Source organism: Carcharhinus amblyrhynchos, chromosome 6, assembly GCF_965287045.1.
Source record: "Carcharhinus amblyrhynchos chromosome 6, sCarAmb.v2.hapA, whole genome shotgun sequence".
In the NCBI taxonomy this organism is placed as follows: domain Eukaryota; kingdom Metazoa; phylum Chordata; class Chondrichthyes; order Carcharhiniformes; family Carcharhinidae; genus Carcharhinus; species Carcharhinus amblyrhynchos.
Window position 1 is genome coordinate 77912127 of NC_137329.1, and position 24279 is coordinate 77936405.

At 39.7% G+C, this 24279-nt stretch overlaps 1 protein-coding gene across 6 annotated transcripts in view; it reads right to left on the bottom strand.

Annotated features, from left to right (window-relative positions):
- Positions 1-4123: 4123 nt before the first annotated feature.
- Positions 4124-24279, bottom strand: part of prickle1b (prickle homolog 1b) — a 176101-nt gene continuing 155945 nt past the window's right edge. For all 6 annotated transcript variants that reach the window (XM_080190752.1, XM_080190746.1, XM_080190749.1 and 3 more), the window contains 6 exons: positions 18577-18690; positions 15684-15821; positions 14409-14612; positions 10273-10459; positions 8333-9202; positions 4124-6354 (listed from right to left, as the gene is read on the bottom strand). In XM_080190752.1, the coding sequence (XP_080046878.1) occupies positions 5501-6354; positions 8333-9202; positions 10273-10459; positions 14409-14612; positions 15684-15821; positions 18577-18690 (2367 nt within the window). In that variant the 3' untranslated portion in view covers positions 4124-5500. The remainder of the gene's footprint in view (positions 6355-8332; positions 9203-10272; positions 10460-14408; positions 14613-15683; positions 15822-18576; positions 18691-24279) is intronic.

The window sequence follows — 24279 nt, forward strand, 5'->3', positions numbered from 1 at the left end:
TGCAACATCTCCCTTACTTCCTGTCTGGAGACGATACACATCTCTTTAACCTATGCTTAATGCTATCACCACTCACATTGTCTGCAGCTTTAAAACTTAAATAGCAGATTAGCTGTACAGACTCACATTCTAATCAGTATTCTGTAAACTGCGTGCGCCTTTATATGCCCTGTTTGTGATCAGAACTCCCCACTCACCTGACGAAGGAACAGTGTTCCGAAAGCTAGCGGCATTTACTACCAAATAAACCTGTTGGACTTTGACCTGTTGTGTTGAGACTTCTTACTGTGCTTACCCCAGTCCAACGCTGGCATCTGCACATCATAGATAAGGCAAGACAGATCGTCTCTAGTTAGAAGGAAATAACCTTGCTTCGGGTGAACGATTTAATAATAAACCTACATGCAGACAAGATTAGAACTTAAAAACAATGATCTGTGTATGTGATTGCCATTGTATAAATATAGTGAAAATTTGTGATTTGAAAGAGTGCTGTTTCAGGAGTGGGTGCTATTTCAGGAGTCTCTTTGAGACAGTGCCTTCCCTGTGGAATGCTGTATTAGAGGAGAATGTTGAGTCCCTTTCAAAAGCCCATGTTGACTCTATCTGATTAGGATTTTCTAAGTATCCTGCTATAGCCATAAGAGTGGATTCTAGCAGTTTCTCTGTGACAGATATTCGGCTAATTGGCCTGTAGTTCCCAGCTATCTGTCTCCCTCCTTTCTTGAATAAAAGCATTACATTTTGGTTACATTACAAGTCCGCTGGAACCTTTTCAGAATTTAAAGAATTCTGGAAAATTATGATCAATACGTCTTTTTTTTACAGTTACTTCTTTTAAGACCACCTGGTCTTGAGGGCTTGTCAGCCTTGCGGTCTAATAGCTTTCCCGCCACCTTATGCCAAATGATGGTGATAAGTTCCTCCCTGCTATCTACTTCTTGATTTTCAAGAATCTTTAAGTTTTCCAAGTCTTATAGTGTGAAACCTGGGCACAAAATACCTGTTCAGTGCCTTTCCAATTCCTTGCTTTCCATTATAAATTCCCCTGATTTGTTCTGTACAGTAGCAAATAGTTATTTTCTTATTTAAATAATTGCAGAAATTATTGTTATGGCTTTATATTATTAACTAGTTTTCTGTCATCTCTGCTGGTTCTTAAAGTCTGTCCAGTCCTCTAATCTACAATGAATCTTTGTAGATTTGTCCCATTTTTCTTTCAATTTGATACGCCTCTTAATTTCCCTAGTCAGCAGTGGATGAGGCATCCTTCTCAGTGTCTCACTTTCTCATTGGAGTAAATCCTTGTTGAGATTTCATGAATACCTCCTTAAAAGTCTGCAGCTGCCTACTGTCTCTAAAGTCCTACCTTTTAATCTAGTTTAGCAATTCACTTTAGTGAGATCTGCTTTCATAGCCTTATAATTATCTTTATTCAGGTTTAAAAATAAGTCGGAACACTCACAATTGTCTTTTTCAAACTTAACATTCTATCATGTATGATCGCTGTTGTCTACAGTCTCCTTTACTGTGAAGTTATTGATTAATCATGTGTCATTGTTCACTACCAGGTCCAGCATTACCTGCTCACTGGTTGGCTGTAGAAAAGGTTTGTCCAGTCTTTTTGTTCGGGGGGCATGGGGGTATTTGCATATTTCTCTCACTCAAGAGATTTGCATGCAAATTTTGGGCAGATGAGGCTTGGCACAACCAATTGAATTTCAAAAACTGTTGGGATTTTATGCAGAGAAACAATTGCTGACCAAAATTACAGTGATGTCATAGCAATACATTGTTAAGTTAAAGAGTAAGAAGTAAAATTGAGAGGGTCAGTGTATGTGTGATGCTGTGTGGTGGTGAGTGAGTGAGTAACCTACAACTGGGCATAAGGCAGACGCACCCTCACTCAGTCTTTTGCACTCCTTTCCACACACTCACTTGGTCTTTCACAAGCACCTTCACAGTCACTCAATTATTCACTCCCACACACAGTCACTCCCGCTGTCTCACACATACTCATTCGATCCCTCACGCTCCCACATTCTTACCACAACACCCTGTTCTCTCTGAGTCCGCCAAGACTTTGCCTTCCGCAAGCTTGCTGAGACTTCACTTCCCCTTCAAGTCCACCGATCCTTTACCCTTCTGAGGTTCAATAAAACTTCACCCTTCCCTGTTCCACTAGGACTTTGTCCTCCTCAGGCATGCCAATACTTTGCCCTGCCCGGGACCACCAGGGCATTGCAGTCTCATAGCCCAATGAGACTTTGCCCTCTCAAGGCTGCCTGAGACTTCACCCTCCCTGAGTCCACCAGTATTTTGCTTTCCTGTGGCCCACCCGGACTTTGCCCTCCCCGGTTGCCAAAATTGTGCACTCCCTCTGCTTGGTATACCTGGCTCCTTGTGCCCCAGTCCAGTCATATCTTCACTTCCGTCTGCCTGGCAGCTGTCAGCACACTCAGGAGTGCCAGTGTTGGTTGCTCCAAAAATCACAGACTGTTTCTCTCCCTCATTTGCTTCTAATAAGATGACTAGTGAACCTATCAGCATCAAACATGGGGGGAAAAAATGGCCTGTGATTTGGAGCAGCAGACACTTATAGAGCTTGAGGCAATGACGGGGCAAGGCAATGGAGAGATTTTAAAATAAGGATGAGAATTTTAATATCAAAGTTAATCAAGGGCTAAGGTATATTAGTGAATACAGGGGAAATGAGTGAATGGGACTTCATGCAGCAGAATTTTGGAAGATGTCAAGATTACCAGTGATAGAACAGTCAGGATTGCATTTGAATAGTCGATGTAACAAAGACATAGATGAGGGTTTCTGCAACAGTTGAGCCAAGGCAGGGATAGAAACAGGCACCATCACAGAGGTGCAAGTAGGCAGTGCTGCTCCAGATTTGTGCTTGGAAGTTCATCTTTTAGTCAGATAAAACATTAGCATTGTGAATAGTTTGTCTCAGCCTCAGACAGTCGCCAGGGAGAGGGGTGGATTTGATGGCTAGGAAGCAGAGCTTATCGTGAGGACTGAAGGATATGGCTTTGGGCTTTCAATATTTAGTTGAAGGGAATTCCTGCTCATCCACTACTGGATTTTTGATAAGGAGTCTGGCAATTTAGAAACACTGAGGGGTCAAGAGCGTTGGTGTTGAAGTAGAGTTCGCAACCCCATACATGTGGAATGTGAAGTTATGTTTTCAGATGTCATCAAGGGCTGCAGATGAGAAAATGGAGGGGTTCAAGGATGGATCCTTGGGGGACACTGGAGATAATGGTGCAAGAGCAGCAAGAGAAGGCATGGTTGACGATTTTCTGACCATGTTTTGATAAATAAAAACCAGGCAACTGCAGTCCCATCCAACTGGATAACAATGAAGAAGGGTGGTGTGGTTTAACATTCCTAAGTCTTTTGCACTGGTTTGATAGATCCTGTTACTAATGGTGAAAACACTATCCAAAAATCTAAGATGAAAAATCATTTAGAACAAAGGTTCATAGTTACATAATGATTCTTCATTCAGTATTAAGAATGCTTATAGCCTGAACTGTAGCCATTCTCTTGTATATCTTTCAGAAGAGGTACAACTAAATGCTTAAGCAATGGCATGTTCCATTTCCTGTCCTTCGTTTACTGATTTAAATTATACAATTAGTTTTAAATTACAGTAGCATTTAATTGCTACTAGAAATGCACATGATTCTCAATGTGGAATGGGCTAATCCCACCAATCAATGTATTTTAAATTGTAATCCAGAGACTGAATGGCATTGTTCTAACCAATCATACCACCCAATCTCCATTCCTTGTCTGCTGGAAAAAATCATCTGAAAGCAACTTTTCTATTGAACTGACATCCTCAATCTTTCAGTTTCAATTGCAAATTATTTATTTTCCCCCACCAAAGTAATGAAAATACAGCAGCAGAAGGTAGGTGTTATCAACAAAGATCTTTTTTAAATTAAATGTGATTGTGTAAGATTTCCATCTGTTATGAGTTCTGTCTGAAGTGTCCCATTTGTCAATTATAAAATCACAAATTCTAATTAATTATAACCACATGCAGATTCATGTCACAACTCTTTATTGTTGAGTGTAATGTATTTTAGTGAAACAAATTGGATTATTTTATAACTTTATTTTATTCATCCACATGTTCCAGTTTTTACATTTATACATCAGTTTGATATTTCTTTACATTAGCTGATTCACAATGAGCTCTTGGAACATAGCAAGGACCCAGGTTCTGGAGCTGAGGAGGAGTGTAATACTCTGCATACTAAAGACCCCAATAGGCATTTAATTTTAAGAAAAAGACCAGGATTTTAAGAAAAAGACCAGGGGAAGCTGTTTGCTGTATAAAGTAAAAGCGTTAAACACGTATGTCCTAAACACAAAACATTAAATTGTTATTTAACACAAGGGTCTTTCATAAAATGAATCAAATGTTGCCAATTACTTCATTACATCTATTTCTTGCAACCAAAGATAAACAACTTGTTTTGTAATTCAGGGATATATAAAAATATCAGTTTCTTAATCTGGACTTTACAATATATACATTATTTGCACTGTTAAATTATGATTAGCTTTAGTTACTAAATGCTACATTTTAAATACCAACATTTTTCTTTGAAATTACAGATTGCAGTGACTTTAATGTTTGTATTACTAGAATTGAGTGAAGCAGATTTGAACCCACATACTCCAGCTGACTTTTATTGCTTATTGCCCCTTGGTCAATCATCCCCTTTTGTTACAAACTCATTGTAAATAATTAATGTGTTGGGAACATTTAATATTATAATAAGATAAAGCATCAATTAAGACATATTAAAAGATTACAATGTTAAAAGCCGACAAAACCACTTAAAGATTTCTTGAAATGTAAGCTCAGCAGTATGAAGTTTCATGTTGTCCTGGATGAAAGAAATTTACAGTTTACTCAGTAATTCCATATTACTGTGACAACATGCACGTTACCATCTGAAGCTGTGGATACTGACGATATTGGTTCCAACATTCCTTACACCACATGGGTAACCAGGAGTCTCTCCCACTCTTGCCCCCTGACATTGAATCTGTTAGAAGGATTTGCAGGTTGATATCCAATTTGCTTAGTTCCATTATGAATATATCTTCTTTGGCCATCAAGTTCCAGGGAAAGACACAAACCCAGAGCTTCTGGCTCAGAGGCAGGGATGCTACCCACTGCACCACAAGGCCTCCTTATAAGTAGGTAGCCCATGAATATCCAGAAACAAAAGTACTGCTACAAGTGTAAACAATCGTGTGTTAGTCCACAAATGGCGTGTCAGTCACTCTTAGATTGAAGCACTCTACCAGCATTCTTGCCACCAACAAATTTATCTCTGGGTATTCTGTAGTATCCAAATTAACTTCTAGGTTGCTTCCACTAGACATTTAGTAACACCATTTGAATTCACAGGGGAGTATGCGCAAAAAGCTCTTTACAGATTTGATTCATACTAATTCTGCTCTAGGAAATTATACAATTTTTCCCTTTGTGCCCCTTTTTCTTCTTGGGCTTGGTGGTCCGAGATCCACCATTGGAACCTGGCAGCACTGATGATGGCCCTGAAAGATCATCCGTGTAATACTGGTATCTTTGAGCCCTGGGCTGGGGGATAGGTTGCCCAAGGAAATAGCCTTCTTCCTCTGAATCGGAGGATGAGGAGGAACATGTTGAACACCAAGAGTCATTGTCCTCAGCGTACAATCCAAGAAATTTGTCTACTACTTGATTCTGTAGTGCATAGTCTGGGTTATGATTGTAACGCCCATACATTTCTTGGCTTTGAATGTATGCTTGCCTTTCACGTGAGACTTTGGCCTGGATTAACTTATCACAGTCCTCTGGAGAATAGACACGAGGCCTTTCTCTTGGGCTTCTCCTTTCTGTGACTAGGTGGAGGGCATTGTCAGAACGGGACTTCCTGCTCTTTCGGCGGCGATGATGGTGCCGATTACTATATCCATCAAAATTGTACGCACGCCGGCGAGTTCTTTCACTCATTGGAGGTTGGCGAATTTCAATCTCCTCGTAGTTCCTATAATCAATAATGTCATCAGAAAACTTAACTTGATGGGGCCTTGACTGGGACTTTGATCTTCTTAGCATTGGATTATAGAGAGGCTTCGGCTTTTCCTCTGGTGTCACGACCTGACAAAGTTCTGATGTCAAACTTTTGAGAGATTCTGTGCTGCGGTGACGCATTGAGGAGTTAATTGTTCCCATGTTACTCATTTTTTCACAGTCATTTTCAATTTCTTTGAAATCCTGCACAGCAAACATGGATGACCTTTGCTGGCTATCACCATCTACTGAAGCTCCTAGAGAAAAAGGATTGGGGAAAACAAATATTACTCTGCAATGTTAATACCACTGCTATCTTTTAAAAGATAGACTTCAGTAAATAATTAGTTCTAAATTATCAAAGAATCCTGAGAATTTTAGTTCATTTTTTTCTCTCCAAAGTACCACAAGTACACTCAATCCTCCATATTATTCATCCTATAATGCCATCTGTCACATACATTCACATAATGTGGGACTGAGCACAGTACTGCCCACACAGTGATGTAAGAGAACACATCACATGCATCCAGCATCAGGCAGGTGTTGGACAGAGCTGTGTGTACCAGCAAGCATGGGGACAGCTAATTTGCACCCTTTACTGTATATTTATAAATGATTCTATGAGTAAGTACTTACATTTAACCCATGGATGACTGTGTAGACTTCTTCAGACCTACTGAACTGTAATCAACACCCTACAACACCACATGCAATGCCATCACGTTGTAGCCGCAACTGGAATCTCAGTGTACCTACTTAAAACTAGCTTTTTCAAGTTTTGCTTGAAACTAATTATTATTGTAGGAAAATTCAAAATATAGCAAACACAATGAGAAGAATTTTTTAAAGACTTGCATTTGCTACAGTATCTTTCATGAGCAAAGGATGTAACTAAGTGTTTTACAGGCCATGATGTGGAGCTACCAGCATTGGACTGGGGTAGGTACAGTAAGTAGTCTCACACCTGTTGGGCTTTAACTTGGTGTTGTGAGACTACTTACTGTGCTTTACAGGCCATTAGCAAGTGTAGTCAATGTTGAAATATAGGAATGCAGTGGTCAGTTTGCCCAATTGCAAGCTCCCACAAGCAACAATGTGGCAATCACCAGATAATCTGCTTTAGTGCTTTCGATTGAGAGATAAATATTGGCTAGGACACCAGGGATAACTTCCCTACTCACACTCAGAAAAGTGCCTTGGGAATCCTTTTTATCCATTTGAGATGGCAGACAGATCTCAGTTAGTGTCTCGTCCAGACAATGTCAATTTGGACATTACAGCACTATCCTATACTAGAGTGTTTTTTGTGCTCAAGTCTTGACATGAGAATTGCATCCACAGTTTTCAGAGGTGAGTGTGCTACCAACTGAGGCATGGTTGACACTGTGATCACTCAACACAATGTGGTGGAACTGTACAAGATGTTAACACAACATATCGCTTCTACATTTCAAAAAAATTCTGTCTGTAACATGCTTTGAGACATCCGGTGGTTGTGAAAAACACTGCATAAATATAAATCTATTTTTAAATTTGAGCTTATTCCAAGGCTATGCTGTCTGTATCATAACTTGCACTAAGTCCCGTTCTCTCATCACCCCCTTACTTACTGACCTACTTAGAATCCTAGTTCCCAAAGGTCTCAATTTTAACATTTTCATCCATCTATTGAAATCCCTCCATTGGCCTCACCTCTTCCTATCCAGCCCTGTAAACCTCTAAAATCACTGTGCTCCTCCAATTCCGTCCTCATCTGTGCCTCTGACTTTGTTAAGTCAATCATTGGCAGTCATGCCTTCAGCCCTAAGCTTCAGCATTTCTCTGCTTACACTGCTTCACTTCCCACTACAATAACCTTAAAATCTATCTTTCTAACCATACTGTCTGATGACACCCCTGTGAAACATCTTTGGATCTTATACTTGCTTAAAGACATTACATACAGGCTAGTTATTCTTGGCAACACCATGTTGATCAAACACATATTTTGCCTACTAAGAGCAAGGGAATGGTGGTGAGACACTTAGATGTTTTTCTACACTGATGTTGCTTCGTTGTTGAGCCCAAGACAATGAAAATGAATGTCTTGTTTAAAAATTCATTTTCAAGCTATTTATTATTCAGTGAATTTTAGAAAAAATGTTTTCTAAATAATGGTTATTTTGTTATCCTTAAAATTAATGAGTTAATTTTCAAAGACAATAAATACTTCTGTCATTTTCAATTTGGTACCTGTGATATTAGATAGGGCCAAAGAATCCACAGAATCTCGAACACTTTGTTCGGTCGGTTTCAAATCACTGGTCAGGCATTCCAATGAATCTTCGTACCATGCATTTTGATCATGTTTGTACCCCACTGCACCATGTTCAATGTCAAGCTCTTGAATCTTTCTACTGCTGGCAGGGCCTGGATGGCTTCCATAGGCTGAATCTCCCAGATTGTCCTGGGATTGTGCCCAGTACATGTTAGAATCATATTTCTTTGTTACCAAACCTTGATTATTAGGGCCATTCAGTTCCAATTTACTTTTGGCATCGCTGTCTGATATCCAGTGCTCACATTGCCTGCTGTCTTCACTGAACTGCTGAAAGATTCCCCGATCCCCAAATTTAAGCAGTAGCTGTGTCATGTAGTCATCATGCTCAGCCCATTCTTCATGTTCCTCTCCTGCGTCAGGCTCCATTCGGCCCTTCCAGAAAAGATTGTCACTGTGACTTGCAGCTTGGCCAGTAAGGCTGAGGGCATCCATTTGTTGAGATAAGGGATCATCATCCCCCCTACCGGAGAAATTGGGACATTTGTAATTTATAGCAGGTGAAAGTAGCAGTGACTGTCTGCATTGATCTGCAGACTTGCTGCTTTTTCCCATTCGCACACTTCTCCTGGACTCTCTTGACCGCGCAGATTGAAATGCAGAGTCGGAGGAATCTGACGCATGCACGTCTTCACCCAGGCTGCACATTTTTGAGCAGAAAATTTGACCTTGTTTTGGGAGGAAAGGACATCCTAGAAGCGAAGTCCTGCACTGAGCACAGCAAAAGCATTTGTCAGTGGCATGCCAATGCTGTCCATCGTAAGTCATCTGTGCATGATCGACTCCTGCATTTAGAAAAAAATTTACATTAACAAAAGCGACAAGCAATCTGACACTTCATTTTAACTCTAGCTTGCCCATATTTCATTTAAGTATGTGTGGATTGGTTCCAATATACGGAGCATACATTATTGAACACTCATGAGTATATGTTTATCTGGGCCCTGTTTTCCATTGCAAATTTAATGCTACATGAACTTTGGGTCTTGTCTATATATTCTGTGAGAGCTTACATAGCCAGTTGCACCTCCAGGAGGATTTAATTTTGGGCTGCTTAATTTGTCAGGACAATCCTTGGTATGTCTCGGGGCCAAAATTGATGTCGAAGAAGCAATTTTTTAAGACGAAAGATACTTGTTTCTTGGCAGCCAATTATTAGGCTGCAGCAAGTTTCCAAAGGCCCAGTGACTGCTGTGCTGAACAGTGACTAATATTTCCAAGCAGTCCTTAAACAAGCCTTCACTTCATTATTATAATCAAAGAATTTACTGTTTTAGGCATTCTGCTGAGATGTTAAATTGGTAGACTTTATACCAGCTTTATTCCCATACTGCTTACCAATTTCTGCTTCCATTTCTGCTGAAATTATCCTATCCAATTGAAGCAGAACAACAGTGCCAAGTATAAGGAATATGACACAGCCAAAGTTTAGCTTCTGGTCATTTGAAGCTGGTACTAGCTTTGATAGGGCAGTGAATTGTAATGATCTTAAGTTGAGTGTAAATATTTCTACCATTTGAAGTTGATGACAGTTCTGTTCGTATATGAATGATTTAGCATTTTCTGTAACTCATTATGAAACATTGTGTGTATTAGATATATTTAATCTTATTCAAGGGGTTGTGGTTAGTGCACATTGCCAATTTCTCCCTTGCATCCCACTGAGAAGAGGGCTGTTCATGCAGCCCATTCACAATCCAAGGTCACTGCTTTTGATTGTCAGTTGTTAAAAAATTCAAAACGTTGGTGATATCTTATTAATTGCTCAAAAATTAATAATGTGTGACTATACTTTAAAAATATGCATTGATTTTTAAAATTGAAGCATTCTATAAGAAAATAAATACTTGTTTACCTATATGATCCCCACATGCTTCACAATATTCTGAGTATAGACTCTCGAAGCAGCTGCAACAGTATGGGCGCCCATCCTTCATAATATATCTCTGTCCACCAAGAATGGTTTCACACTCAAAACAGCAGAAGTGCTTCATGTGCCAATGACGGCCTTCAGCCTCTGTGCATTCATCAGCAAAAATAATCTGAAATTCCAAAAGAATGCTTCGTTAGGCAAATATCCAAAACTCTTAGGTGTCTCATAGATCTCTGTAGTTCATACTTAAATTAAAGTATAAATAAACATTCTATTTTTGAAGACTAAGCGTAGAAAAAAAGTGACAACGTCTCTTTTGTAATTCTTAGAAACTGGATTAGGAATGCTTAGGAATTCTCTACTGACTTCTGGCTAAATATCTCAGGATGGAAAGAATATAGTGTTCTGCTTGATCTCACACACAAATCATATTCGGATTTAATAACGATTAGTCCATATATATAACCTAGAAACATTATAGATTGTCCTACAAGAACTCTGTGGCCCTTCAACTCTGGTTTCTTCTGCTCCATCATTCCTATTGCCCCACCATTGGTTATTGTGTCTTCAATGACTTAGGCCTCAAATTCTGGCATTCTCTGGCCTCTCTTTTTCACTTTAAGACATTTCCTTAAAATCCGCCTCCTTTGTTAAGGTTTTGGTGACCCGACCTAATAAATCCTTATGTTGCTTAGAGTAAATTTTAATACAATAACACTCTGAAGTGCCTCGAGATGTTAAATTGCATTAAAAGTTCTGAAGAGCAAAAGTTCATTTTTTTTCCCTTTCAGGCATCTGGATTACACTGAACAAAATTAAATTATGCTTAAACTTCTAGAATGCCTTGTTTTGAAATGTTGTTGACAACTTATTAAATTTTTGGATTGCAGTTCCGTCAGGATGGTGGGTGTAGACTAAGTGGCCATGTGATGACGTGGCTATAAAAGGAAGCCTGTGGCAGGAGTGCAGAGTTATTCCTGGGAGCGTGGGCAGAGTATAAGCATGAGGTGGCTGCTGAGATAGTAAATAAATCACTCTTAAGTCCTAGTTATTTGTGATTCAGCAACCCAACACATTTACATGGTGTCAGGAGTTGGCACTGTGGCACAAGGACTATGCTGCATTGACCCACTCATCTTTGGTGAAAACATTGCAGATATTTGGGAAAAGTGTGAGAAGAAGTGGCATATTTACTGTGTTGCTGCATTGTATGGCAAGTTAAAAAAGGTACAGGCTTAACCTCAGTAAACCTGTAAGGCCCCCCGAAGCCATCAAAAAATTTGAGTCATTTGTTCTACACATGGAGGAAAAAAAACAGATCCTGAAAGCATTCAAAAAGAGTTTGAGAATATCTGTCTTCAGGTTAAAAAAACTTCAATCCTCAACCAACAGCAGTTTGATTCAACAAACCAAAAAGCAAATGAATCAATCCATTAATTGTCAAGAAATTAATTGTCAAATTCATTGCGATTTAGTCTGCAAGCAACCGCTGTGAGAGAAAGATCTAACATTACAAACAGCAATTACTGGGAAAAGTTTGAGAAGGAGTGGCATATTTACTGTGGCATTGCTTTGTCTGACAAGTTTTAAAAAGTACAGGCTCTACCTTATTAAACTTGGAGGGCCCCAAGGTCATTGAAAAATTTGAGTTGTTTGTTATCCAGATGGAGGAAAAAGAGGACCTTGAAATAATTCCATTAAAGTTTGAGAATATGTTACATGAACAATCAGAATAAAATAGAGATTTTAGGCAGGAAACAGAAATATTGCAATACAGTGCACGTCTGCTCCAACTGAAATGGCAAGCACCCTCAGAACATAACAGTTGGTTTTGCATGTAGTATAAGATGAACAAATGTAGCAAATTGAATAATTTCGCTAAATGTTGCAGATTGAAACCACAGCAGCCTTCCTCTGCCACATGATGAGAGGTCACACAACATCACGTTATTTGAAATTACAAGTTTTCAGCGCGCTGCACCTTTGTCAGATGAAATTACAAGTTTTTGGAGCGCTGTACCTCGTCAGATGAAGTGAGTCAACAGCACTCCCAAAAGCTTGCGATTTCAAATAAACCTGTTGGACTGCTGTTGTATGACCTCTCATTTTGTCCACCCCAAACTGATGCCGGCATCTCAATATCATGACCATCAGCAACATGGCAGCTGGTCGGTCTTCCAGGGGCAGGAGCGTCCATAAGGTGAATGAACTGGAGCTCATCCAAAGCTACAGAGCCTCCAACAACTGCATTTGTGTGAGTGTTGACATCATCACAGGAAAGGGTCTTCCAACATGATATATAGTAATGCAATACTCAAGGTAAAGATTGACACTGGAGAAAAGTGTAAGGTATTGTCGAGCTGAACATTATGGGAACTAGACCCGTAGGCATTCCCAGACTCTAGCACCTAGGTGGACCTCCTGGCTTATGGCGGACAAACCTTTTGCACCGAAGATATAATCAATCATTCTCCACTGCACATAGGGTTGTTCTAAGTTTCACATGTTCACCAGAATGTAAGATCACTATTAAATCTTCAAGACAGCATTACAGTGGTGCTCAATCAGCAGAAATAATCTCTTTAACTGTTGGTGCCATTGGTAAATTACTAGTTGTATACATGAGATTAGATAATTTCACAGTCTCCTCCTGAAAGCTGGCTGAGGAATCTAAAATTCTGCCTTGAAGGTTGTGTGCTCAAGTCCAACTCCAAGATATGAGCAGAAAAATAAAGGCTGACGCTCTGGTGTAAAACTGACAAAGTGTTGCAGTGTTGGAGGTAATTCCTTTGGGTGAGATGTCAATAAGAAGCTCCACCTGTTCTCTCAGGTAAAAGATCCCATGGCACTATTTTGTAGAAGAGAAGGAGAGTTCTCCTTGTTGTCCTGACCAATATTTAACTGCAATGTCTTGTGGAACTTACACATTTGTGAATTGCCAAAAAAATATTTTTTTGATTTTAAGACTTGCATAAAAAAAAAGCTGATGCTCCAGTGCATTTCTGAGGAAATGCTGCACTATCAGAAGTGACATTTTCATGCTAAAACTAAACCAATGTCTTATTTGCTCTCTAAAATTAACATAAAAGTTCTTAACATACGGTCTGAAGAAATGCAAGAAAGCTCTCTGGTATCCTGGACTAATATTCATTCCTCAACCCGTATCACAGAAATAGATTACAACATTGTTTTTCAATTGTTTTTATAAAGAACCTCTAACATAATAAAGCATCACAAGGTGCTATACAGAGGTAGTATAAAGAAAATATAACAATGAGACACATAAAATCATGAATAGGTCACTGAGACAATGGGACGGCGGCGCGGGCTCGCTGGGCCGAAGGGCCTGTTTCCCGTGCTGTGTTGTTCTTTGTTTTTTTGTTCTTTGTTATAAGAAAATATAGGATAACCAAAAGCTTGGTCAAAAAGATATATTTTAAGGATTGTCATAGAGGAGGAAAGTAAGGTAGAGAGTTGGAGAGGTTTAAAAGGGTATTCTAGAGCTTACATCCTAAGCAGCTGAAGGCACATCTCTGAACAGTGGATCAACCAGAACTGGTTATATGAGGTTATTAGGTTATCTAGACATTATCATGTTGCTTTTTACGGGAGCTTGCTGTGCAGAAAGCAGCTGCTACATTTGTTACATTGCTATGCTTCAAAAGTGTGTAATTGGCTGTAAAATGCTATGTATTGTTCTAAGCTCATGAAAGAACATACAAATTAGGAGCAGGAGTCGGCCACTTTGCCCCCCGAGTCTGCTCCGCCAGTCAATAGATCATGGCTGATCTGACTCACCTCCTGCTTACCTCCAATAATCTTGCTTATCAAGAATCTATGTACCTCTGCCTTAAAAATGTTCAAAAGATTTGTTCCATTGTCTTTTGAGGAAGAGCATTCTGAAGACTGACAACCCTCAGAGAAAGGCACGACCTGAATTTAAATTCTTCTCTTTCTAATAGACGATACCTTTCTTCTCTTTCTTACATACGATATCAACAGCCCACTTTAAATGCTGCATATTCATCTCCCTTATTATGGAAAGAGGATTATTTTAAGGACATCCATTGAATTTTAAATTGATACTTAAGTAATTTGTTTCCTATGCCTCATCTCACCTCATCGCAGGCAGAGCAACGGGGTTTCAGAAGTTCAGCGTGGTGTCTGCCGCAATGGATTTTTCTGTCTTGGTAAAAGTAGATAAGGTCGACAAGGAGCTCCTGGCAGGTTGAACAAATAAAGCACGCTGGGTGCCAGCAAACAGCAGAACCAGCTCTTGAGGCGAATATTGCAACTTCACCTCCGTTTATCTTCTCCTCGCACTGGAAGATACAATCAAAGGGTTGGGAATCAGGGTGGGTGCAAATTCAGAACTGCATTCCTGTTCATGCCCCTCCAACATTGTATTGATGCCAAATTTAAGATCTGAGAAAATTTATAAAGTAAAAAATTTAAATGAACACTTACTAAATTGCTGTCATAAATAATTGATGTACAAGTTAAGTTTGCACAAGCTCAGTTTTTAATACTATTCCTGAGAATCAAGCAAGTTGTTGGCTGCTTTTAATGAATATGCTTCACACAGTGAACATAGCACTTCCATCTTTCTGCAAATTTTGTCTCCTGTTCTGAATGTCTTGCTTCTTCATTGGGATATTTCTTTACAATTGACAGATACGATTTGTTATTCTTGTGTGCATAGCTATTCAATCAAAAGGATTATTATAAGTGAGCTAACTTTCTTCCTGTCAGATTTCCACACACATGCACTTTCATCAGAACATCAAACGTTTGAAAACTTATTTGAATTGCCACCCACCACCCCCTCCCCCTCCCCCTCCCCCACCACCCCCTCCCCCACCACAGGAACAAATCCTTAATTCAGGGACACAATTTTAGCATTTCAGCTGAGATCCGAAACTCAGACTGTGCGCTACACTCAATGAGTTATCCAATCTGTAGAGTGAACCCAGCACGTTCTTGTCTCCATGACTCAGTTACTAACTGGGTAAGCTTAGTGAAGCATAAATTAGGAAATAAGTATAATTTAGGGAATCCCAATAATAACTGTAAGCTGTTGCAATATAGTGAGAAAAGGTTTGGTTATGGAATACTCCCCATGTGGTTAATTGATAATTTCAGTGCAAACCTAAGTCATTCAGGCCTAAAGTTGTTTGTTTCAGTGACAGAGTCCAATTTTTTAGTGATCCTAACTAGCAAGAATATCCATTATACATTAACATCAGATGAGGACAAGATTGTGATTGACTGTTACGACTTCAGGGATTGAAATGCTTGCCAAATTGTCAACTGTGTTGGATAGAACCACATCCAGCATAAAGCAGTCACTGCAAAGAAACTATAGTATTTGTCTGGTCACTGCTTCGTTGTACCTGATCACAAGCTGTATGCGTTTGGACTCTTGGTAGCTGTTTGATAGTTCCTCTTCCCAATGCCTCTTTCTTCCTCTGGGCACTGAAGAGCTGCAATTCTTTCTTTTCTTCCTCACTCAGTGATTGGCAGTAACGCACCTAAAAAAATGACAAGTAACCTTTAACCTGCAACTAATAAGCCAGTTCTGAAATACTTAACGCAGAAATGTAATACTGCATTAATCCCCATACTAATTGTAGATGAATCAGATCATTAGTCACTTGCACAACTATGTATTAATTAATGAAAGCCAGCACAGATTTGTTAGGGGCATATCATTTTTAGCTATTTGCTTGAATTTTTTAATGAAGTGATAGAGAGGGTGGATTAAGGAAATGCGCTTAGTGTGATTCACATAGACTTCCGAAAGGTGTTTGATAAAGTGCCACAAATCAGACCTGTCAGTAAAATTAAAGCTCATGGAATAAGAGACAGTAGTAAGTGCCTAACAGCCAGTAGCAGCATGAATGGGAAATTGATTGAGTGAAAGGAAACATATTTTAGTTCTGAATAGATGTTTGTTGGACTGCAGGAAGTTATATAGCATGACTCTTTTGCAACACGACTCATTGTGACTCCAACATAAGGGACAGTGGTGCTTGGGAAAGATAAATTGGAGGTTGTCGAACTGACAGCAGTTGTGGGTGCTCAGAGATGGAAAAAGTGAATCCCTTAATATAATGCAAGGGTAGCAAAGGAGGGAAATAGGGCATCCCATGTGGATGCAGTCAGGACCAAAAGTCTAGCAGAGTTGTTAAAATTAAAAGTCCTGGGTTGGGAAGGAAAACCAAACTAGGCAACATTCTGTTTCCCACAATGATCTCCATCCAGTGATACCTGGTGAATAATGATCAAGAATGATAAAAATAGCTTTCTCTTTGAAGTGCTCCATGGTTCACTAATCTACTAACACATGCTGTCTAAAGGTTAATTTCACACAGGAAGAATAACCCAGGTACACAAAGTAGTAGAGGGCTCTTAGTGGCATTAGAGGATTTGCTTAGCATGCCCTCAACATTAAGCTGTAAGATTCAGAGAGCATGCCCTCATTGCCATAAAACCAAATCACTGCTCAGAGTTGAGACTGCTGGTTCTGTGAGGGACTAGGATTCCACATAGGGTTTTTTTTTGGAGTTCTGTTAGTTTATTTTGGAATCCAGTCTGTTAATAGGATTATTTGATTCCCCAGCGTGCCTGGACATTGACAGGGGGTGCAATGTGAATGCTGATCCATATGGAGCAACCTTCCTGAGCAAGATCTAACACCAGACAGTATTTGGATGAAGGAATGGGAAATGTGGGGAGTCACTATCAAGTTTCTTGTGACGAGCCCCATCTTTTGAATAATTTGAGATTTGTCCTTGCTGAACAGGTTCAGGATAGGCCAAAGCCACTCTGCAGCCAACCTCCACACTGGGGTCTCACTATAAACCCCATGTGTACTTATGGAGAGCCACAATGCTGCATACTATCGAGGAGTGTCCACCTCTACAGGCTAAGTGGCAGACTAATCATCTAAAATACAGCAAATGAGAAGGCTATTGCTTGGCTTCAGGGATTTGCATTTACTAAGTAAATAAATAAATGGCATCAGAACCACATATCAACACCAGTCAACACTGGATTCGAGAAAAGCCAATGGGAATATTTTGATGGAGCAAAAGAGGAAGTGAATAGTTCCACTGGGAAAAATTGACAAAATATTGTTCTTTTTTAATTAAATTTCTATTATACAGAGTTCCCTTTGGTTGTTGGGTGCTGGTGACAGCTTAAATCCAGCAGGAATGTTTCTTCTGATCACAATTTCCAATAAAACATTTTTTTAAATTGATTGGTCAGAGGAAATCTTCCCACTATTTAAGCACTAGGGGAAATCCTACTTCATCAATACTAGACAAGTTGTTTTTACAACTTAGTACACTAAATGCTTGTTGTGACAATGCTTCCAATTTTATATACTGTATTATAACTAAGGTATGGCTATACCGAATAGATTAGGTTACTAATGCCTACTTTGAAATTCTAGGTTGGATTTAATGGAGAAGTTATTTGGTCATATTAGCTCTACAGCAGATGCTGATTAAAAAAAGAGATATGAGCTGTGAGTGCATTTTTCAGGATACTAGGATTCCTAATACATGCAGATAGACAAAAGTTGGATTTTAAAAAAAGGCGGCGGCCCAACCAAAAGACACATAAATGACTAAAGAAGAAAGACTTTAAAAAGAAAGGGATAATTGTTAGCAGTCCTTTACAACTTAAGCCCCCTGCCAGAAAGCACATTTCTGTTTTACTACCAGGCCTTTTGTAATTGTGAATTGCAGACTGGATTAAAACATGAGCTGTGGGATTATTTATTCAAGAAAGGTTCTGCTTTCTGACAACAAGTACACAGGAACACAATGCCTCCTTCAAGGCCAAGAATCTCATTGCTGCAATGCATTCTGTTTCTCCCTCTCCACTCGTAATGTTCAGAATTTTAAGCACACGACAAAAATTACAATGTGGCAGCAAACAGCATAAAAATAATGAGAAAGTGAGGCTAAGTACAAATACAACAAACGTAACATTAAAGGAATCTTACTAATGAAAAGCATAAGAAGTAATTGTTTCAGTGCAAATAGTTAAATAATTCACATTTTGCAGAATGTAATAATTGTAGGCTTGGGGATTAGATATCATTCTTATGACAGTTTTAAACATTTTACTCAAAAATCTTGTTAACCACAAGAAATAGAAAAGGCAAGAAAAAAGGATTCTGCCTTTCTCACCCTTGTCTATAGTGATCCAATGAATACTGAATGCACGGTGTATGTGATTGGGACTTGTGTTTCTTTTAATGATTTTTATTACCTCATTATCATGGGGTGGTAGTTGGTACAGGAGCTGCTTAATTCTGTGTTTCTCCCCAGGGCTGTTAACATAAGGGACCTTGTCTTCTGGCAAACATGAGAAATATAGCTGTACCTGTATTTAGGATCAAAAAGAAGAATAAATGAAAGTCAAAGTCAGCCAGCAGAATATAAAATGGTTAATCATATCACATTAACTGCAGGATTCATCTGTTTCTTCCACTGATTGCACATCAAACACTGGGATCATTCTCATAAAACAACTTCCAAATATATCAAATCATTTAAAACATAATTGATGATTTATGGGATCAGTGTGATGTTATGCAGAACAGAATTCTGACAGGATTCATGTTCCATTGACCATTACCAGTACCAGAGATTAAAGGTGGCAAAATTGGATTACTTCAAATCTAACCAATGATAAAAAGCTGTAGAGCTGCCATTATGCAGTACAATTTGCAGTGACACTTGTAGAGCATTATAAATTATGCACCTTTCATGTGGTTATTACTCCTCCCTGCCCCTTCCAAAGCTGTTCAGTCCAGCAATGGAAATTCTACATTTCTTCAGCAATTACCCATGTTAATGTGTGTAGTTGCCCACAAAATGCTGCACACAAACCCACGGGCAGTGCAGATTAAGCAGACTTGAAAGGGGAGAGTTTGTTCAATTTTCTGATCTCCCACAGGCAAAGCTCATCCAACCAAGTTGACTTCATTGCTTCCATGTGTGCTTCTGGGATGTGGCTGAAGGAAATTTCTTCCAGCTTTGGGTTCCTGCCATCATTTTACCAGACGCCAGGTTCACTGACTGTACAGTCACTAATTTATTAATACAGCATCTGGTGCGGAGCTATTTCAATCAAAGGTAATGGCTGGTAATTGGAAATAATTATTTGCAGGTCAAAAGAGAGACTAACCTTAAAATGGCGCTTTATGGTTAAATACCTCTTAACTGGGAATCTCCATACTAACTCTTGTGCAGGAAATTTAAGGTGATAACTCCTACACAGAACCAAACTTCAGCAGAGGAAGTTACTTTAACTAGGCTGAGGATGAAACTATTATTTCCCCTCTAGTTTTAAAATGAGATTGTTCTTATTGTAGATCTTTAACCCTGATAGACCTCACAAGATTATTCCTGGGAACTCCCCTCCCCAACACAAAATGTATTATTTCCCATTGCTTCTGTAGGATATTCCTTAATGTTGTGGACTTGTGTTAGGAATACATTTCATCTGAGTTAATGAGATACTTTATAAAGATATTGTTTTATATAAAGGAGTTTTTTTTTAAACTTACATTTCAGTCAATTCCCAAGAAACAACATATTTTTATTAAAATGTATCAACGTACATGCACATAAATTAATATGTCTATCCTGAAAAGTATTAACCAAAAGTTAAGGCCCAGTTACTGTTAATGTAACAAAACATTACAGTCTAACTCAGAGATTTTCATCACAAATGAAATTCTGAACCTCCGTATTTAATATAAATGATCTGATATGGGATTACTGATTGCAACTGGGGTGGCTCAATTTAATAGGCTTCAGCTGTATTAATAGAACATGATGTTCATGGAAGAAAGATGATCAGTATGCAGGAATGTGGGGAGGGGAGATAATGGATGAAGCAGGGCTAGTGGACTTGAGACAACAGTATTGTTTTTCTTTTTCAGGTATGTGGGAGACAGGATAACAAATGAGGCCGGGGTACTGGATTTGAGAGAGCAGCAGCACTGGTGAATTTCATAGAAGGTTGGCAACCGGTTCTGTGGATACAAAAATCTTAAAATGCTGTAAAAATGTTAGCCAAATCTGCATCTGTTCTAGACTCAAAGAATGTAATTTGTTTTTAACGTTTCATAGAAATTCCATACACAGAATATAAGAAATGGGAGCAGAAGTTAGTTAAGGATCCCTTTGAGCTTACTCTGGCATTCAAGAGAGTATGGCTGCTTCTTCTCCCTCAATTCTACTTTCCCATACTATCTCCATATCCCATTAATTCCCTTAATGAGCAAAGAGATGGAAGTATATAAAAAGATACAGTTACACTGTATGATTCTCCCGCAATGGATTGAATTTTATGGGCCACCCATGAGCAGGAAAACAGATGGGCGGAGCTGTAAGTTAGGGCAGCATACATAAGAACATAAGAACATAAGAAATAGGAGCAGGAGTAGGCCATCTAGCCCTTCGAGCCTGCCCCGCCATTCAATAAGATCATGGCTAATCTGAAGTGGATCAGTTCCACTTTCCTGCTTTCTCCCAATAACCCTTAATTCCCCTGTCTATCAAAAACCTATCTATCCGTGACTTAAATATATTTAGCGAGGTAGCCTCCACCACTTCAACGGGCAGAGAATTCCAGAGATTCACCACCCTTAGAGTGAAGTTGTTCCTCCTCAACTCTGATCTAAGCTGCCCGCCCCCCCCTTTATCCTGAGGCTGTCCTCTAGTCCTGCTATCCTTTCTAAGCGGGAAGAATCTCTCTACCTCTACCCTATCCATCCCCTTCATTATCTTATACGTCCCTATAAGATCCCCCCTCATCCTTCTAAACTCCAACGAGTATAGACCTAGTCTATTTAGTCTCTTTTCATTGTCCAACCCCCTTATCTCTGGTATCAGCCTACTGAACCTCCTCTGCACTCCCTCCAAGGCCAAAATATCCTTGCGCAAGTGTGGCGACCAAAGCCTGCCCCTGGTCCCCTTCCATGACTTTATGGGAGGTTGGTTTGGCATCAGTTGTGTTGCTCATCTGTGGTCCAATTGAGGCTCTTAAGTGGTGTCATCCTGCCACTGTTTTGACGTAACGGGCAGTGTCAGAAGCCTGTGCACAACATGTAGCTCTCTGGCACTTCACCACCCAGCAAGCCCACGTCACCTCTTGATTTTGGACTCACCAGAATGTTTGGGTCTATCCTTGAACACCACCTCCTTGGCCTACCATCAGCAGCAGCAGTGACCATCGCAACTGCTTGGTACTTCCACAATGCAAAGCTGCCAGCCTCTGGTTGGCCAGTGTTTCTGATACAGGACACTCTCCTATAGACATGCCTCATACTAACTAAAGGGCTATCCCCCTTCTCCCCAAAATTTATGCTGGGATACGGAGTGCCTGCACGCCATGTAAAATCCTGTCCAATGTCAGTTCTTGATTGCCAAAAACACAATTATAGTTTTCCTCTCTTACTGTATTACGTGGTCCCCTCTTCTCATTAAGGTCAACTTTTCATTAATTAGCTAGCAATGGAGTGAAGATCCACAAATAACTCTTAATTAGATGTTCAAACTTTGGTGAATCTGACACAGAGGGAATGCTAACATATAAAACTTGTATATTAACAGACGCTTCTCAAAGGGTACATTAGGAATTTATATATTCCAGTTCAGAATGGGATTGGTTACTGAAAATTTGCAACATCAGGAACATGCATTTATTTAGTGGCTTTAATATAGGAAGATTTCCCAGGATACTTTTCAAGCAAAGATTGACATTATGCAAACAAATAAAACATTAGGACCACTGACCACAAGCTTTGTCCAAAGAATAGAGAGAACTGGAGAGACTGACATTTAGGTCTGTATCTTAGGTGAGTGGGTCCTGAATGTGGGATTCCCAACCCCATTTCCCAGCTGTGTGACTTTTAGAAATGCCTTTAGTGTCTGGCTGCTTCTTGTTAGAAGGACACATCTAGCAAGCCTCATAATGTATGGTAGGCTGAGAGCCTAGACATTTATTATAATAAAAGAACACTTACTCCCCTGGGGAAACATAGTTTGATAGACAGCTCAGGTTATCTGATCTCTGTGGCCATTTTCACAATGTTGGTTGACATAAGTACATAGTTTCAAGTGTTTTTGATTTGTGGTTTTTAAAACTTAAATGGGCCTGGATGATTGACACTTTTATTAGATTGTCTAGGCATTTTTTTCAACCATAGGATCAAAGGATTATATGTTTTCAAAACATTTTTTCAATGTAGTGTTCATTGGTTCTAAAAAATGTACAGTGGTGAATGGGCATGGAAGAGCTTGGCATAGGGACAAAAGTGCAAAAGGATTGGGTGAGGACATAAGGTAACATGGATTGGGCTTGGGAATTGTGTGGAGGGTGAAGGAAACGTGATAGCTGGAGGGCCTTTTTTCTCTGGGACAAAGTCCCACAGCACCAAGGTGGACCTTTTGAAGAGCCCACCTCTGCACTCTGAAGCCCCTGTAACTGCCTCCATACATCTTCTCCAGCCAGCTAGTTCAGCTCCAGCTCACACCCAACCATAACAATGAATATTGTGCCTTGAGATCTTTCTCCCAAGGTGGGTGGCCCAAGTCTGGAGGGATAAATGAAATACAGAATGGACAAGGGACAAGAACTTGAGGTATGCTGAGTTTTCAGAGAGTTGTAGGACAGGATGAGGCAATAGGGATGGAATGGGGCAGAGCGTTGGGAGGGATTTAAAAACAAAAATTAGAATTTTTAATTTGAAGTGGAACGGTAATGCAGTAGTTGCACTGCTGCCTCACTGCGCCAGGGACCTGGGTTCAATTCCAACCTTGGATGAACATACGTAGAGTTTCCACATTCTTCCATGTCTACATGGGTTTCCTCTGGGTGCTCCGGTTTTTTCCAGGTTAGGTGGGTTGGCCATGCCAAATTACCCCTTACTATCTAAAGACATACAGGTTACATGGATTATTCGTGGTAAGTGCGCAGTGGTTACAGGGATAGAGTGGAGGGAAGAGCCTGAGTGGGGTGCTCCTTCGAAGAATGGATGCAAACGAGCTGGGAAAATGCCTTCTGAGTTACCATTGACCTTTACTGAGACCACTTCTAGAATAGTGTACAGCTTTGCTCTCCTTATTTAAAAAAGGACATAATTGCAGTCAGACGAGGTTCACGGGACTGATTCTTGGTATGAGGGGGATATGCTGTGAAGAAAAGTTGGATAGATTGAGCTTGAATCTATTGCAGTTTTAAAGAATAAGAGACAATTTCATTGAAACATCCTGAGGGGACTTGAAAGGGTGGTTGCTGAGAGAAAGTTTCGCCTTGTGAGACAGACTAGAACTAGAGGATACTGTTTAAAAATAAGGGGTCTCCCATTTAAGATGAAGATGAGATCTCCTCTTCAACTGCCTCCTCCCCTCCCACAACCCCCGAGTGTTGTTCGTACGTGGAACTACTTTTCCCAAAGATCAAGCTAGGCTGGGACATTGAATACTTTTAAAGTTAAATTTGACAAGGGAGCCAAAGGGTATGGGGATGGAAAGGAAAGTGGAGTTGAAACCACAAGCTAGGCAGAGTCGTTGAATATTTTTAAAGCTGACTTTGATAAGGGAGCCAAAGGGTATGGGAGTCGAAAGGAAAGTGGAATTGAAACCTCAGTCAGATCAGCTATGATCTCATTGAATGGTGGAGCAGGTTGAGGGGCTGAATGGCCTATTCCTAATTCGTAGTTCTGTCTGCTCATATGTTCTGATAAACAATTCCTTAATACTTGACTGACATTTGATAGGAAGCAAGCCAATTATAGTCAAGAGAATGATTTGAGAGGAAACGAAAACAGTCTAGGCCAGAAAAATCCTGATCCTGCATTTTGTAGGCAAACTGACAACTGGCTCAAGAAGAGTAGAATTTGATACAAGAAACAATGTCAGCAGAACTTCAAAATTGGCCATATCTTGACCAGCTATA